The 17,642-nt window shown below is 53.1% G+C and overlaps 1 protein-coding gene across 2 annotated transcripts; it reads left to right on the top strand.

Annotated features, from left to right (window-relative positions):
- The first annotated feature begins 5,264 nt into the window (after positions 1-5,264).
- Positions 5,265-16,408, top strand: CSNK1D (casein kinase 1 delta). 2 transcript variants are annotated; one of them, XM_028498646.2, is made up of 8 exons: positions 5,267-5,543; positions 5,813-6,041; positions 6,364-6,534; positions 7,008-7,156; positions 9,147-9,318; positions 9,902-10,041; positions 13,068-13,132; positions 14,267-16,408. In XM_028498646.2, the coding sequence occupies exons 1-7, from the start codon at positions 5,445-5,447 to the stop codon at positions 13,098-13,100; spliced, it is 993 nt and encodes a 330-aa protein (XP_028354447.1). In that variant the 5' UTR covers positions 5,267-5,444; the 3' UTR covers positions 13,101-13,132; positions 14,267-16,408. The 2 variants fall into 2 exon arrangements, with proteins under 2 accessions (XP_028354446.1, XP_028354447.1); XM_028498645.2 differs by lacking the exon at positions 13,068-13,132 and having other exon boundaries at positions 5,265-5,543.
- Positions 16,409-17,642: the final 1,234 nt, after the last annotated feature.

Genomic DNA, 17,642 nt, shown 5'->3' with positions numbered 1-17,642 from the left:
ATCAATGGCTACTCCTTTGTATTGCTGAGAAGTACTCCCTTGTATTGCTGAGAAGTACTCCCTTGTGTGGGTAGTTTCTTTGTCCCTGCACCTGTTCATTTGGGTTGGTTCCAGGTTTCAGGTACTCCAAACAAAGCTGCTATGAACTTTTGTGTAGATATTCATGTGGACGTTCATTTCTTTTTCTCCTGAGTAAGTGACTTGGAGTGGAATGGCTGAACCAAAAGTAAGCGAATGTTTTTCCTCTTTAAGAAACTGCCAGACTGCTTGTACTTATGTTCCCACCAGCAGCATACAAGGGCTTTGGTGGTTTGAGTCTTTCAAATAACTTGTTTGTTTTATCTAAGTTATTGAATGTATTGGCATAAAGCTGTTTATAATATTTTCCTACTAGACTTCTAACATTTGTAGAATCCAGTGATGTTACCTCTCCTTTTTTTTTCTTCTGGCCGTGCCATGCAGCTTGTGGGATCTTAGTTCCCCCGACCAGTGATCAAACCTGGGCCCTCGGCAGTGAAAGCTCAGAGTCCTAACCACTGGACCGCCAGGGAATTCCCTGTCATTCTTTTTTTTTTTAACATCTTTATTGGAGTATAACTGTTTTACAATAGTGTGTTAGTTTCTCCTTTACAACAAAGTGAATCAGTTATACATATACATATGTTCCCATATCTCTTTCCTCTTGCGTCTCCCTCCCTATCCCACCCCCCCATCCCACCCCTCTCGGTGGTCGGTAGTGTATATATGTCCCTGCCACTTTCTCACTTCGTCACAGCTTACCCTTCCCCCTCCCCATGTCCTCAAGTCCATGCTCTAGTAGGTCTGTGTTTTATTCCCGTCCTGCTGTCATTCTTGATGTTGATAATTTGTGCCTTCTCTGTTTTTTCCCTGATCAGTCTGATTAGAGATTTATCAACAATTTCTCAAAGAAACAGCTTTGGTCTCAGTCATTTTCGCTGTTGTTTCTCTGTTTTCTGTTTCATTGGTTTCTCCTGTGATCTTTTATTTCACTTCTGTTTGCTTAGGGTTTAATTATTTTCTTAAGGTGGAAGCTGAGATCATTGATCTGTTTTCTGTAGTATAGACATTTCGTGGCTATAAATTTTCCCCCTACCATAGCAGCATCTCAAATCCTGATGAGTTTTCATTTTCATGTAGTTCAAATGCTGATTCCCCTTTTGATTTCTTCCTTGATCCATGGGTTATTTTGAACTGTATTATTTAGCTTCCAGATATTTGGGGATTTTACAGAGAGCTGTTGTTTATTTCTAATTGAATTCCACTGTCTTCTGAGAACATACATTGTATAACTTGAATCCTTTTTAGCTTTATTGTTTTATGTCAAGAATGTGGTTTGTCTTGATAAATGCCCCCTGCGTACCTGAGAAAAAAAGTGTGATCTGCTACTGAGAGGGATGATTGACGTCTCTAGTAAGATTGTGGATTTGTCTCTGTCTCCTTGCAGTATTGCCTCATGTATTTTGAAGCTCTCTTGTTAGCTGCGTGAATGTTTAGAATTATGTTTTCTTGATCAGTCAGTGCCTTTATCACAGTGAGATGACTGGTAATATCCCTGGAAATATTCTTCTGCACAGTCTACTGTGTCTGATGCTGACATAGCCCTTCTGCTCTCTTGTCTGATGTTGGTGTGATACACTGTCCTCCCTGTGACCTAGTTGTATCTGAAGGGTGTTTGGTGTGGGCAGGGCAGTACAGCTGGTCCTTTCTTTTCTGTCTAATCTGAGAAAGTGTGCCTTACCTGCGGTGTTTACATTCAGTGTGATTAATGACAGGATAGGGTTTGCTGTTAGTTTTTGTCTCATCTGGTCTTTGTTTCATTTCCCTCCTTTTTTACCTTGTTTTGGATTAATCAAGTAGTTTTTACATTTCTTAATGATTTTTCTTGTGATGATCTCCTTTGTTGAATTCTGTCACTATCTCTGTGTTGTTACTTTAGCGGTTGAGTTAGGGTCTATCATCTCTAGCAGGATGCAGAGGAACCTGACCTTGCGGGCTTCCACCTGCCCACCTGCCTGCGTGATGATGTCGTGTGTTTATATTTACACGTTGTAAATATTGCAGTGCGTTGTTATTTTTGTTTAAGCAGTCATATCTTTTAAATTTAAATAATTTTGTATGTACTTATGTTGTTATTTTCATTGCTTTTCATTCCTTTTTGTAGGCCCAGACTTCCATGTGGCATCATTTGCCTCCTGCCTGAAGGACATCCTTTTACACATGTCACAGTGCTGGTGATTGATTCGTCCCACTTTTTGTATCTGAAAATGTCTTCATTTTGTCTCTGCTGAGGTGTTTTTCGGCAGATTGCCAGTTCTTTTCTCAGCACTTGGAAGATGTTCCTCCACTGTGCTCTTAACATGTGTTTTTTCTCTGACTGCTTTCAAGGTGTTCTGATTATCACTAGTGAGCAATTTGACTGTCAGCTATGTCAATGTTGTGTTCTTTATAGTACTTGTGCTTGGGGCCTGTTGAGTTTCCTGAATCTGTGGGTCGTTTTCCTCAGCTCTTTCTTTTAGTGTGTCCGCTGTCCCCCTCCTCCCCTCTCTCCTCCAGTTACAGATGGCGGGTACCTTGAAGTTGTCCCACAGCTCTGAAGCTCGTGTTGGCTTTTCCAGTAGTTTCTACTGCTGTGCCTTCAAGTTCACGAGTCTTTTCTCCTACAGTGTCTGGTCTGCTGTTAATCACACACCCAGTGTAGTTTTCCTCTTAGACTTTGTAGTTTCACCTTTGAAAGTTAAATTTGGGTCTTGTCTTTTTTTTTTTGGCTGCACCACGCGGCATGTGGAATTTTAGTTCTCCGACCAGGGATCAAACCCGCACCCCCTGCATTGGAAGCGTGGAGTGTTAACCACTGGACCGCCAGGGAGGTCCCTAGATTTGGGTCTTTTATATCTCTGTCATGTTGTGCCTTTGTTTAACTTCTTTTGACATGGAATACAGTTATAGTTTATAGTAACTTTTATTGCCCTTCTCTAATGATTCTAACTCAGTTTCTGTTGATCTCAATGTGGATCACATTTTCTGCTTCCTGGCATATCTGGTAATCTTTGGATACCAGACACTGAAATTTTACCCTCTTGTGTGCTGGGTATTTTAATGTTCCTCAAATTCTTCCTCAGCTTAGTTATGAGACGATGGTACTTTCATCTGCTCAGTTTTTGCTTTTCTGCTCACACTCTCAGGCAGGACTTGGGCAGTCTGGGCTCATCGTGTCTCAGGTGTCGGTGTCATTCATTGCCTCATATTCAGCGTCTTAGAAAACCTTTGTCTTTCTGTATGATCTTTGTTCTCTTTTCTCTTCTTGGTTATTGTGGATGTGAGGGTAAATTGGGTTCCCATTACTCCATCTTGGCTGGAAGTAGAAGTACTTTTAAAATAATAAGCATCTCTTTCTGACTCTGAGTTTGGGAAGGGTGTCTTATGTAAGATACCAAAAACATTACTCATAAAGGAAAAGATTGATACATTCATGTTTGTTAAAATTTAGCATCTCTTCTCATCAAAAGACTCCAAAAGAAAATAAAAAACATGCCATTAACTGAGAAAAGGTATTTTCCTCACATAAAAAAGATAATAGTTTAATATCCAGAATTTATAAAAGAACTGCTATAAATAGGAAAAAAAAAACACCCTGATAGAAAAAAATTGACAAAGATATGCATAGACATTTTAGAGAAGAGGAAACATGTAATGCCAATAAATAATGAAAAAGATCCAAATTGAGAGTTCAGTGAGACACCATTTTACATCTACCACTTGATTGATAGAAATTAAGAGCTCTGACGAGACCCTGCATCCCGCAGGAAGTCATTCATTTGTGGTGGGGTTGTAAAGTGGGTTATTTATTTTGGAAAGCAGTTTGACATTATCTTGTACAGTCAGATAATTTGTACCCTGTGTTTCTAGGTCTATACCTGGGGAAACTAGCTAAGAACAAGAATTTCACATGTGAGAATTTTCACCAGCGGACATACATAAGAATGTATTTAGCAGCACTGTTTATAATGGGGAAAGCAACCCTAAACAGTGCAGATGAGGGAAGAATAGATGAAGTGTGCTGTCCTCTCCAAGTGGAGTATTTCACAGCTCATACTCTCACTTTACTGAAAGCAAGGAAGGGGTACAGTCCTGTGCATTTGTTGTCTGGGGGGGCGCAGGTGTGGGAGGAAAGGGGAGTGAAAGTAGATGCAATTACTGGGAACGTCCCTGGTCTGTGTGGTGGGCCGCAGGCTTTTGTTACATTGTGCCTTATAACCTATGGATTTGTTAAATTTGTTCTCACGTAATGTGCAAATGTATTTTTAAAATATTTAATTGTAAAAATGAAAAGTTGCCCCTTTGATATCAAAACTAAAACTGTTTAGGATCTTATAGTGCCAGAAAGGAAGGCAGTGCTCAAAACAAACAGAGCCTGCAGTGATGGGGTGTTAAAGGGCCACAGGAGCCATGGAGGAGCAACGAAGCCTGGGATGCTTGGAGCAACAGGATAAGTGACATAGTGTTGGAATACAGACCAGAGTATAAAATAGACACTCATGGGTCCATGCTGATAGGGAAAAAATACCGAATAAGTAAATGGGGAGAAGAGACAAATCTGTGTGGAAGCATTCCAAGTCATATATATAGATGGCTGTGCCCTCCGGGAGGGGGCCCAAACACCCCCTTAAGTGTGGTCTGCACGTGGGGACGTCCCCCCAGAGAGAACAGGATGGAAAGGGGAGAAAGAGGACCTCCCCAGCAGAGACAACTGACAGGCACACCTCAGCCAGGTGACCAAGTGCACAGCCATGGTGAGGAGTCGTGGTGAGAGCACACACCCGGACAGGATGTGGTGGGAAGGGCACTTTCCCTCTGTGGTCTCCCTCCCCCAAGCCCAGAGTAGTAACGAGAAAAAATCAGACAAACCAGCAGAGGGACAGTCTGCACACCCCTGCCCAGCCCTCCTCCAAACCATTGGGGTCGTTCAAACCAGGAAAGTCTGAGAGACCGTCCTGGCCAAGAGCAGCTGGAGGAGATGTGGTGAGTAAATGTCATGTGGGGTCCGAGACAGGTCCTGGAGCAGCAGGAGGGCATGAGGTTAAAACTGAGGAAACCTGAATAGTGTGGACCTTAGTTAATGGCAGTGTATCGGCACTAATTAGGCATTAAGTGTCGCACTGGTGCAGGATGCCAGTTACGGGAAGACTGGTGCTATGGGAGGGAGCGCGGCCCCTCCTCCTGAGCTCCTCGTCCCACCCCTTCCGTGAAGTCGGCCTCCCACCCTCTCCGCACGTCACTTCTGACTGCTCCTGCCCAGCCCTCGGCTGGCGTCGTGGGCACAGGTGCCCTCAGTGCAGGTGCGCAGGAGGCAGGCTGACGCGGGCTCTCTTGCAGTGGGCATCCCCACCATCCGGTGGTGCGGGGCTGAGGGGGACTACAACGTCATGGTGATGGAGCTGTTGGGACCCAGCCTGGAAGACCTCTTCAACTTTTGCTCCAGGAAGTTCAGTCTCAAAACCGTCCTGCTCCTTGCCGACCAAATGGTAAGACTTCGTTTTTCTCAAGCGAAGGGCAGCCTGCGTGCTCAGCACAAGCTCGGCTTGATTCATCAGTCTGATGAGGCCTTCAGGGCTGTTTGCTTCCTTATTGTGCTGTTAATGCACAGGGAGAGAACGGAAGCTCGTTAACTCTGTGAAAGATAGTGACCCTTGGCGGGCAGGGTGCGTCTGCGTGTGGGCCTGAGTTCCCTGGGTTCCCTCTGCCAGGCTACTGCCTGGGGTTCAGCCTCTCACCCCTGCTTCTCCACCTGCAGATTAGTCGTATTGAGTACATTCACTCGAAGAACTTCATCCACCGAGACGTGAAGCCGGACAACTTCCTCATGGGGCTAGGCAAGAAGGGCAACCTGGTCTACATCATCGACTTCGGGCTGGCCAAGAAGTACCGGGACGCCCGCACCCACCAGCATATCCCCTACCGTGAGAACAAGAACCTCACCGGGACGGCGCGGTATGCCTCCATCAACACGCACCTCGGCATCGGTGAGCCCTCCTGCCCCGGCCACAGGCCCGGCTGTCCTACAGCCTCCTGGGGGCCCTGAGGGTGGTCAGCATGTTGGGTGTGGAGGCTGGCATCAAACCTTTGTAGCAGAGGCTGGTATCCGGGCCTGGAGACCTTACCTTGTGGGGCGTGGGGAGACAGGCACGTGTTGGGGCTTCCTGACGGGTGGCGGTGCGTCTCCGAACAGCACAGCAGGGGCACTTGTGCTGAAACAAGGAATCCAGGTGTCCTTCCCTGTGGCTCTGAGTTCATCCCCAGGAAGCGGGGTGTTTGCCGCTTTGACCCGCTGTCCTCTCTCCCCAGAACAATCTCGAAGGGACGACCTGGAGTCTCTGGGCTATGTGCTCATGTACTTCAACCTGGGCTCGCTGCCCTGGCAGGGCCTGAAGGCTGCTACCAAGAGGCAGAAGTATGAGAGGATCAGTGAGAAGAAGATGTCCACTCCCATTGAGGTGTTGTGTAAAGGCTACCCTTGTGAGTGTCCTCAGGTGGACAGCGAGCCAACCCTGTGGTTCTGTGGGAGGATGGGGGCCTGTGGGGCTCTGGGAAGGGGACCAGGGAAGCCCCCCAGAGGCTGGCTGCCAAGGCCCCACTGATGTCCTGCATGGTTGGGGAGGTGAAGAGTGAGCAGGTGGCCTGCCCTTTAACTGGCGTCAGCCTTCTGTCCCTGGCATTCCTCTACCTTCCTGAGCCGTAACTCAGGGAGTTTTCCTTTTGTTTTTGTGGGACTGCCCCTGTGATAAATGCCTCAGATGAAACTCTGTTATGCTCCGTGCGCTCAGTTTTCTCAGCCTCTTTCCTCAAAGCATGCTCGGTGTTTCAGGTTCCAGCTTTCACACCCTCTGTTTGGGTGGCTGGGAGTGGTCAAGGGTTTTGTGGACAGACACCATGCTGACTCCCAGTCAGGGGTACTGCTGGTTACCTCTGAGTTTCCTGGTGTTTTACAGCTGAATTCGCCACGTACCTGAATTTCTGCCGTTCCTTGCGTTTTGACGATAAGCCTGACTACTCATACCTGAGACAGCTCTTCAGGAACCTGTTCCATCGCCAGGGTTTCTCCTATGACTACGTGTTCGACTGGAACATGCTCAAATTCGTAAGTGCGCCCCCAGCTCACTGACCGCTCAGTGTGGAAGGGGCATGCCGGTCAGCAGAAGGCCACTAGCTGCTGCCGTCCCTTCCTGGGAGCTACACGGGGTGGGGCTTCAGGAGGCATGGCTGCCACATGGGGAGCACGAGGGGTTCTGAGAAGCCAGATGCCTGTTGGCAAGTGAAGAAGGCACCGCAAGGCTGCAACGGGGCTGTGGGGTTCCTGGGCCTGAGGTATGTCCGCAGTGCAGGTCTGCCCAGACCAAGGCTCTTACTTGGAACGCTGAGGTCATTTTATCATCATCATCATCCATCCTAAGGACATTGTGGCTGCTCTGGCCTGTGAGTTCCTTGTCAACGGGGTGTGGCTGCCGCTGGGTTGGGTGAAGACTTCCCTACTCCTCCCCCTACCAGGCCGTGCCGAGGCCGGGCCTCTGAGGGGGTGGGTGGCCTGGGACGTGCTGTGTGTTAGGTCTGCGTTTGGCCTTGGGGTGAGCTAGACTTACATTTGATTTCCTTTGTCACCAAGTTCGTTCATTAAGTGTGAGCCTGTGTTGTGTGCACGCATGCTGCCGGGGCTGGGGGTGGGGGGGCTTGAACTTTAATTTGTTTTCCTCTCTAAAACAGGCCGCCTGTCCCTGAATCTGTTGTATGAGTTTGTTTAATCTCCAACACTACGGCCAGAGTTCCAGTTTTTTTTTAATTTCCACTTTCTCTTTCATTAAAAATGTGTTCTATGAGCTTAAAACAAAAATGGGCTTGTTTCTAGGGTGACAAAATCTGATGGAGGAACAGAACCTCCTTTTCAGAGGGTGCAAAACAGGAAGCCTTATCCCATGGCCTCACAGGTGCAGGGGTGTTCACACAGGGACCAGGTAGGGGTGGGGGGCTGCAGCCTCCCAGAGAGGGGGCCAGCCCGCAGAGCCAGCCTGCCCTGGACCTCGCCCATGCCATCCTGGTGCCAGGCCCCTCTGTTAGGATGGCCCTCGAAGGACAGCCTTTTTGGGAGTGGTGCCGCAGGTTACCTGGAGTCTGGACATCAGGGTGGGCCTCCTGCCAGAGCCACTTTAATAAGTTCTTTGTTCTAACATTGTCATCCCTCCCAGGGGCTCGGCAAACCTCTTCTGTAAAGGACCAGACAATCAATAATTTTAACTTTGCCGTCTGCACAGCGGTGCGACCACTCAACTCTGTGTTGTAACTGGAGAGCCGCCCAAGCAGTGCGGCAGTGAGTGGGCGTGACTGTGCCAAGAAAACCATATTTGCAGGAACGGGTATGGCTGCATTTGGCCCGTGGGCTGCAGTTTTCAGACTCTTGCCTTACAGCACTGGTAATTAGGACGTGACCTCTACTAGGGCAGGTATCTTAGCGTCACCACTTAAAATCAAATGTCCCCGTGTTTCTGGTTTGATATTCACTGAAAGTGTAACTAGCTGTTTGTTCTGGCCGCAACTAGCTTAGCTTAGGCGGTGCCCACCGCATGGCCCTCCGGGATGAGCCTGGCTGCCGGCCTCCTTATTTCAAGTGCACCAACAGGACATGGGCCTGGCCCGGGCATCTGGGCTCCAGTTGGACCCCTCAGCCAACCAAACGCTGTCCCTCCCACCTGCCTTGCGGACTCCCCCAACTGTTGCCACATTGGGCCACCTCTGACCTGGGCTGGTTCCCATCCCCGTGTGAATGGTTGCAGAGAAGAGGGCCGCCAGGTGCCGTTGGTGTCTGGGTTCTGAGGAGGTGCTGAGGCGATGGGGTGGGGGTTTTCTCTGCTGTGCTGGGAAGAGGAGACTGAGAAGCCTGGTTGTGCTCGCCCACGGTCGTGGGACGGGCCACGCGTGGACCCAGAGGGAAGAGCGCCTGGCTTGCCGCAAGGCTGTGGACGGCTTTGCGGGCAGACTGTCCCACACGCCCCGGTGTTTTCTCGAGTGGCAGCCACGGGCCTCAGGTGGTTTTTCACCAAACCCAGTTCAGTTCTCGTCTCGCCCTCTTTCCTCTGTAGGGAGCCAGCCGGGCAGCTGACGATGCTGAGCGGGAACGCCGGGACCGAGAGGAGCGGTTGAGACACTCCCGAAATCCAGCCACACGCGGCCTCCCTTCCACGGCCTCGGGCCGGCTGAGGGGGACACAGGAGGTGGCTCCTCCCACCCCCCTCACCCCTACCTCACACACTGGTGAGTGGTCCCGGGGCTGCAGCTTGCACCCCGGCCCCTGCTCTGCAGGCAGTGGGGGTTCTGTTTTGAGTGTCACTTGTTCTGGACACTCCAGTGTGTGACCTCGTGGGGTCTGGGCAGGAGTGCCTGGTGGGTGAAGACATGTGCATCCTTATTCTGATCAGTTCTTATTTCCGAAGTTAGGCCAGGGAACGCCCTGGGACAGTGCCTTCGGGAATGTGTTTCCCAGAGGTTGGCCTCTTGAAGGATTGTGTTCCCTGCGAGCTCTGTTGCTTTGCCTCTTATTCTTCTCGTGGCATGACATCCACCGCAAACCTCTCCAGCCTCTTCCTTGCCTGTCGAGACAAGCGTTGTAGGCAGAGGCCCCGGCTGCCCTCCCACTGGACACCTGGTGCTTCGCTCCCAGGGCGTCAGCAGAGCCTGTGGTGCCGGCCTAGTCTTAGGGTGCAATAGCCTGTCCTGTGCCCGACACCGAGGCAGCCGAGGGTCCTTGTTGGACGTGGTTCCCGAGGAGAGACCCCGTGCTGTAGTGTGGGGCCACATTCCGAGGCCTCACGCTCGCCCCTGTCTCCCTCTCCTCCAGCGAACACCTCTCCTAGGCCCGTGTCCGGCATGGAAAGAGAGCGGAAAGTGAGTATGCGGCTGCACCGCGGTGCCCCGGTCAACATCTCCTCGTCCGACCTCACGGGCCGGCAAGATACCTCCCGCATGTCCACCTCACAGGTATGCGCCCCGTGGGCCGGCGCCTGATCTCACCCAGGCTGGGCGCTGCAGGCCTCTGGCTTCTCCATGTTTGGTCTGGTCTTATGGACTCCAAGCAGAGTGGGATGATAGTTTCGAAGGCTTTCCTTCTTTTCTGCCTTCCCTTTCTCCCCATTTTTGGGTGTTTTAACCATTGGGGGAGTGTTGTGCCCCTCGCAGTTTGGCCCGTTGGTTGAGAGCCTCTGTGACAAGCTTTGTGGGGTAAGGGCTGTACACCCAGCCCCCCCCCCCGCCCCCCGCAGTTGTGCTGGGATGTGCCACGGGACCTTTTCTCTCCGGCTGCCCTCCATGTGGCCCCCAGCCCCCGGCCAGCTTTGGAGCCTTGGCCGTCTTCCTGGGCAGACTGGAAGCGCCAGCCCACTCATGCCGTTTGTCGTGGGCACCTCCAGCCTTTGGGACTCTGTCCTCGTTCTCGTTGGCCAGGTGCTCCCCCAGCAGAGGACCCGGGGGGGTGGGGGGTGGCGTATTGCCGGCGGTCACTCTGCAGTGTCATGCCCAGCGCTTGGCGACGTGCTGTGGGCTGAGGGTTCCTGTCTTCTGACGCCCCTTCTGACGTTTGTCTTCTCTCTGGCGAGGCAAGTGTGCTCAGAGGTTCAGGGCCTGGCCCCGGGGCCTCCTCCACCCACGTCGTCTTCCCCATCTGGCTTTCCTCGCCGTTTTTCTGTTCTCACTAACGTGCCTCCCTCAGCAGAGCAGTTCTTTACCTCCTTGCGGACGTTTTTCCTCAACTAGCTTTCAGGGTCTCCTCCTGTGGGCCGTGGGGGTGGGCAGGGGTCCTGTGGGGGCCGGGACTACCCGGTGGTGTCTGCTGGGTGGGCAGGTGGTGAGTTCAGGAATGACCGAAGCCCAGGTCCTGGCCATGTACTGGGGCAGCATCCGTCTGCTTCACCACGATGCCTCAGGTTTACATTTAGCACCCTGCCCTCCCCCTGTGCTTGCTGGGCAGTAGGTGTAGCTTGTTGCTGAATGTGGTGGATTGAGCACGTTGATCAGGAGGGCACAGGGTCTGTGAGAATTGCCCAGAACCTCGGTCCTGTGGTGTTCAGCGGGTCTTCTGGCAGAGGAACAAGGTGTGCCCAGGCAGAGGAAGTGCTCCTGACCATTTTTCTTTAATCAAGTGAAATAGTATTTTTACCAAACATTTCTAATTTACTAGTAATTCTACTAGAAATGGGTTCTTATATGGTAATTTTCTCTCAAAGAGGCTGAATACGCAGGTCGTTTGAACTGTGGGGCTCAGCGGGTCTGGCCAGAGTGATGAGATTGGGCCTCTTAGGGTTCCCGGCCCCACACCCCTCCTCTGCGACCACAAGACACGGAAAGGGCTTAACACGTTTCTTCCACGAGCCCTGGAACGCATGAGCCAGCAGCTGGCAGCAGGTCCTGGGAGGTGTTTGCCGCCCCTGGCCAAGTGGGCCTGGCTGAGGGCCCTGGAACACCTCAGCCATCAAGGACCAAGGAAGGGACAGGCTTAATTTTTTTTTCAACACAAGGAAACGTCTTTTGCTTTGAGGATCGTTGAGGGAAACGGAAGAGGCAGAGGGTTCTGAGGGTGCCAGGGAGTTATGGGTCTTAGTCCAACCTCTTCTCGAGCTTGTGTCCACCCCTCCAGCCACCGACCCATGAGCGTTGACCACACGCAGCTCCAGGGTCTGTCCTCACAATCACATGTCTTTGTTCTCTGGTTCTCTGCTTTCCATACGAAGACGTGTCATGTCGGCCTGAGCACTAGGGGGAGTCTCTGAAGAGATTCGATTTGAGGGTATCCTCTCCCAAAAGAAGCACACTAGTCACCCTGGGGGTTTCCTTAGGATCTTCATGTTGAGGACAGAGCCCCTGAGGGCATGTCCCCCGTGGCCTCCATACCGGGGACAGCTCGGTCCTTTGGGTTTTTCTGGTCATCCCCCAGGCGCTCTTCCTAAGAGACTCTGAAAGGCTCTTGTCCACCAAGGGCATGGTCACAGTTGCTCCAGCTTTTACAACTCTATGGCCTCTATTCGTCGTCCTCCCCCCCACGCAAAGATGCGAGCTGCGGTAGGGGCAGTGACACACCAGTCCAGGGGGCGGCACCGCGTGTGCACAGACCCTGGCCTCTCTGTGGCCCAGCGGGGGCTGCTTCCTACCAGCTTCCTCCTTGCCCCTCGAAGAGGAGAGGTTGTGTCCTGTGCCAATGCACCGAGTGCAAAGGAGTAGCTCATCCTCAGCGCAAAAGTGCCCAGAGCTGCCCGCCTGCTTGGGGGAGGGCCCTGCCGACCCTCTCCAGCTGGAGGTGGGAGGGCGTGACATATGTGTCGCTTGTCCTGGCAGTTCCTCCTCGCCCCCACGTGCTTCTCCAGGGACCACAGTCCCCACATCCCTGACCCCGGCCTGCGAATCTGGCCTCTCCAGCTGGAATAATGTGGAGACTGAAGGACTCCTGGTGGATGAACCTGTTTGTAATGTTTCTCTTTGTGAGGAGGGCCTCCTCCATCCAGTGCTATTGGTGGAACGTGATGCTGGTCCGGGGTGCCAGTTTTTCCTTCAGGCTTACTCGTTTTAATCCCTGTGCCCCAAGTAAGGTCCACAGCCGTGTCCTCTTCCTTGTGTCAGTGAGGAAATGTGTCCAGTCCTTTTGTCACAGGGAGGTGGTGTCCTCTCCACCCGCCAAGCACAGGCCTTGGGGAGCCGCTGGTGCCGAGAGCCGATGGAGGGGCTGCCGTCTGGGCATCCAGTTGTCTTACTATGTGAGAGTTGGGAAGGGTCTCCCTTGTTGGCCCCATTGACAGGTCCATCCTCAAGGAGCAGCAGCGGCTGCATGTCCAGGGGCCACTCTCGAGAGGCGAGACTGAGCTCCTGTGTGGTCCCTGGGTCCCCTCGAGCGGCCCTGGCCAGTGGTCATGGACCTGGTTGAGGCAAGGCGAGGCAGTGCTTGTGGAAACAGGAGGGCCTCACGTGCTGGTCCGGCCAGCGTAACCCTTACCAACAGCTGTCTTTTCCCCCCACCTCAGAATAGCATTCCTTTCGAACATCACGGCAAGTAGCTGCACGTCTCCCCGTCGGAAGGCAGCACTGGGTGAGTGTGCTCACGGCGGGGCTCCTCAGCAGGCGCCGGGCGGGGTGGGAGCTGCCGCCCGCTCGCCGACTCAAGGGAGCACGCAGGGGGTCGGGCTTGCATGCCAGGTGCCCCAGGTAGAGCAAGGCCCCTGGCCCAGGTTCTCTCCTCACGTGGATTCTAGAGCAGCTGTGGTGGGCTGTCCAGTCTGGGGTGACCCCAGAATCCTGTCTGTTGGCCTTTGGCCTTTGCTGTGGTCTCCAGTCGGGAGCCGGCGTTGGGAGCAGGAGCCCAGTCTCGGCTCCAGTGGCCCCAGGGGCCTCAGAAGGTTCGGGGCCGCGTGGTTCCAGGTCGGTCGCTGGACGTGTGTCATGTCGTGCTGGCTGTGGGGGCCGCGCTTGGCAGGGGCTCTTGCACTCTTGCTGCGTGGGACACTCCTGATGGTCCCTGCTGTCCCGGCTTTGTCATCTCTCTTCCTTTAGCACTGATTTCTGTCCTCCTCGTTTGTTTTTCTTTTTGAACTTGGTCTCTGCCTAGCATCTTGTCCACCACGCTCTCGTCTGTATTCACCCATCAGCCACAGCCACCCGCTCCCTGCCATTGGTGCATGGCTGGGCATCCAAGCCAGGCTCCCCTCTTGGTGGCGACTCTTGTGGCTCCTCCCGGCCAAGGGCTTGCAGCTTCTGTCCACTCGGCGCTGCGGTGGGAGACCAGCTGCAGTTGTAATGTGACTGCACTCTTGGGGACATCTTGATGGGAAATGCTTTTCACGTCTTGCCCCACGTGGAGTCCCAGTGCCCGCTTGGGGCCTGGTCCCTGTTTTTGGAACACCAGGCTACTTTCCAGGAAGGGGGGCTGGGAGCAAGCATCTCTTGCCCGCTTGGACTCTGGTCTGACTGATCATGAGCTCGCGGCCCCACAGCCTCCTTGCCTGCATGGCTCTTCCTTCCCCGTCTTCCTGTCACTCTTTCTGCTGCACGTATCCTGGACTTGAGGGACCTTCCAGAGCAGCTGGGGGTGCGCGTGTCCAGAGGGGCTAGGCGGCATCTGTCCCCTCCCCACCAGGGCACTGTCACTGGTGTTTCGTGCCCAAGCCCGACCAGCTCCGTTCCTCTGGCCTCACGCTGACCTTCTCCTGTGCTTTGGCTCCGACAGATTCCCGGTCGGGTGGCGTCCAGTGGTCTGCAGTCTGTCGTGCACCGATGAGAACTCTTCTTTTTGCTGAGGGCAGACAATGCATGGCTGATCTACTCTGTTACTAGTGACACACCCCCGGTCTAGAACCGAAATGTTAACACCGGGACCTCTCCAGGCCACCCACCCAGCGACGCCCATGGGGGAAACAAAACACAAACCCAGCCGGACAGACTCCAAGCGCTGCCATCGCCAGGGGCTGCACTGAGCCCCCATGAACTTGGTTCTAGCGGGGCTGGGACGAAAGCAGTGAGACGGTTGCAGAGAGAATCAAACTCCCATTCAAGAGCCTTTCAGTCCCCTCCGTGGTGGCGCACCCATGTCCCTGCCGAGTCTACTGTAACTACCGATCTTCTACTTGGTTAAGACAGTTTTGTATCATTTTGCTAAAAATTATTGGCTTAAATCTGTGTAAAGAAATCTGTCTTTATTGTTACTTTCATGTCTGTTTTTGCGGTCTTGAAGATGCTGACTTTAAAGAATTCTAAAGCAGGCGCTGGTGTGGAGTTCGTGTAGAAGGAGTGAGGCAGGGAGCAGAGCACGTGGGTTTCCGTGGTCTGCGTCTCGTGGTTTGTTGTGTGGTCACTGTGGAGAAGGGATTTTCTCATCAGAAGTTCTATCACGTGTATATGCGTGTGTAAGTAACGTGTGTGTCCGTGTGTGCCGTGTGTCTCGTGACCTCATTAACCTGGTTTTGGCTGTCATGCTCCTTTCCCCACCGTAAACTGAAATGCCTGCTCACTGCAGACCCGCTGGGATTCTTGAATCATCAGAGCAGTTAGAAAGTGCTGGCCACACGCATGGGCGCAGCGGGTGCTTCCCCACAGAGCAGCCCGCCGATCTGACCTTCCCAGATGCAGCGAGAAGGAAGCTGAGCCTGAAGACTGCAGAAGCTGTGGCTTCGCGTCGTGTCACTGATCCCTCGGGAGAGGATTTCAGACTGAGAGACTTGGGCCCCTCCGTGGAGTCGTGTGTGATTATTTTGGTGGTGGTTGCCTCAATGCTTTTGAATCTGGGAGATTTTCTAAATAGGCTGTCAATATTACCAGTGCAGATTGGCCCTCAATCTGTGTTAATATCTATGTGCTCAAAACCAAGGGCCATGGTATCTGCCCTGGGTGCCAGCATTGCCCAGAAAGGCCAGCAAGCCCAAGGAAATCCACTCTGAAGTGCCAAGAAGCAGGTGACTCTGATGACCTGATTGTCCAGGAGGGTGAAGGGTCACCCGCTTTTGTGACTTTCCCTGGGACATAGTGACCCCACAGAGGCCAAGAGGCAGAGCAGGGCTGAGTCTCCCCAGAAAGACCTTCTGGGGCAGCCCAGCTCCAGGTGGTTTCCTGAGATGCTCTCCCTCACTTTGCAGTAGCAGAGGCACCAGGTAGTAGTGGTGGCCGGTAGACAGGAGCCCCCGTCTCTGGAAACGAGGTGCAATATATATGTTCATAGGTACTTTCACATTTCTTCGCATCATCCCCCTGCAGTGTGTTCTGTTTGGAAACTGGGACACTCGTAGGAAGATAGGGACCTAAAAGGTGTCCATGTCTGTGTTTTCCCTTCCTGCCCCCAAAGTCCCAGCACAGGGATGCTGGTCCTGGGACGCCCTGACTGCTGTGTTGATGGCACAGAATGCAGCTGTTTACTTCTTTCTGATTCCTGAGCTGGCTACTCTGTAAGTGTTTTGGGGTGTGGGCACTTGGCCAGGTCGGGCTGTGTTTCTGGGAGTGCAGAGGGAGCTTGCATGGGTCAGAGCGAGTTGGGGGCTTTCATTGCGGCCCAGTGCCTTCTGCAGAGGTGGGCTTCCCCTTCCCAGCAAAGTGTTAGCAGCCACAGCCCCAACATTCTGCATCCAGGTTTCCACCTGAAATTGCCAGATGGCATTCGAGAAGTGGACTCTGACCCCGAGTCCTCAGCAGTGTGGTTGTGGACAGTTGTGTCCCCCCCCCTTATTTAACTCCCCATCCTGACTTGCAGGAAACATAGTTGGAATGTCTGTATCAACCTGTGTATCCGTTGCCAAGTCTCTGAACTGCGCTTTTGTATGACCACTGTATTTGTGTCCTTAACTACCGTGTAAATAATAAATTCATGACGACTTCTACCTTTATTCCCTGCCCCTGCCATGTGGTCTTTATTTCATCAGTTTGACTTTTGATTTGTTTAGATTAACTATTTGAAACTAATTTTCTGAGACTGGGCGTTCGTGTCTGTCCTTTTGAAGCCTGTTGGTGTACTTCGTAAGCTGATCAGGAGTAGGTGGAATGAGCCTGTGGGACATGGCGGGGATGTGGCTGAGTTGTCGCCGGTGCAGGCCACGTGCACATACCAGTCCCCTGCCTCAACCACCTTTATGGGAAGGAAGTGCTTCCACCCACCTTGGGTTTTCTGGGGAGTGAAGAGCACAGTAGCTGACACATAGCCATGTTCCTGCTGCCCGTGGTGGGTGCTCTAAGTGGCTGCTGAGTGGGCCCCTGCTGGGACCCAGGGGCTTGGACCTGGCAGTCGCCATCCCAGTGAGAATACCACCCTGCATGCCCCATGCCCCGGGTGTTGTCCTTTCTAATCAAGGCAGCGTCTGCAAGGGAACATCATCCGCCCATCTGTTGGGCTCATGGCCTCTGCTTCCCTCTCCCCCTGGAGTTGTTGGAGCCCAAGACGATCCTACCCCTGGGAGCTCCAGATGGCGCTGAGTGAGAAAGCATGGCCCCCAGCAGGCTCTCCTGCCCACAGTGACTTGCAGGGCTGGCCGGGAGGGAAGGTCTGTCCCTCTTGAACTGGGACCACAGATGTGCTCCCACGGATGTGTGGTAATCAGCCACTTCCTGGTCCACACCCACTTGTCCTGGAGCTGAGCATGCTGGCCTTGCCTGCGTTGCAGGGAAAGCTTGGCGGCCCCACCCACATGCATGGGGAACAGGTGGGGCAGGTGGATCTCCCACCTGCTGCTGGCTTGCTTTTGCTCCTCCTAAGCCAACGTGGCTATGCCATTGGTCCCTGAGGTTCCGAAAGGGCCTGAGCTCTTCTTTGCGGGTTCCCCACCCCAGCCTGCTGACATTTGGACCCAGCTGAAATGGTGACGAGGCAAGCCCTGAGCCACCTCTTGTTTTCCTGCCAGGAGGTGGACCACAGGCAGGACAGGGGCCCTGTCATCTTTCGCTCAGAGCCTGCCTGTCCTGCTCCCCAGCCCCCTCGCCACCTCTGTCTGCCTGACACAGAGAGCTTCGCCCCCTGACCCGCGTGGCAGGCTCCATGCTCAGGAGAGCAAGCTCCAGGCCCATGCCTCCACCTCCCACCCTCCCCCAGGCCCCATCACCACTGAGAGTGGTGCTTGGAGCCCCTC

This window comes from Physeter macrocephalus, chromosome 14, assembly GCF_002837175.3.
Source record: "Physeter macrocephalus isolate SW-GA chromosome 14, ASM283717v5, whole genome shotgun sequence".
Classification (NCBI taxonomy): domain Eukaryota; kingdom Metazoa; phylum Chordata; class Mammalia; order Artiodactyla; family Physeteridae; genus Physeter; species Physeter macrocephalus.
Note: the sequence above shows the minus strand (reverse complement) of the source record. Positions and strands in the feature narration are given on the sequence as shown.

Coding starts and splice junctions, on each gene's coding strand:
- CSNK1D (XM_028498645.2), top strand. CDS start 5,445: ATGGTGATGGAGCTGTTGGGACCCAGCCTGGAAGACCTCTTCAACTTT. Junction 6,535..7,007: donor GTTGTGTAAAGGCTACCCTT/GTGAGTGTCCTC, acceptor GGTGTTTTACAG/CTGAATTCGCCACGTACCTG. Junction 10,042..14,266: donor CCCGCATGTCCACCTCACAG/GTATGCGCCCCG, acceptor TGGCTCCGACAG/ATTCCCGGTCGGGTGGCGTC.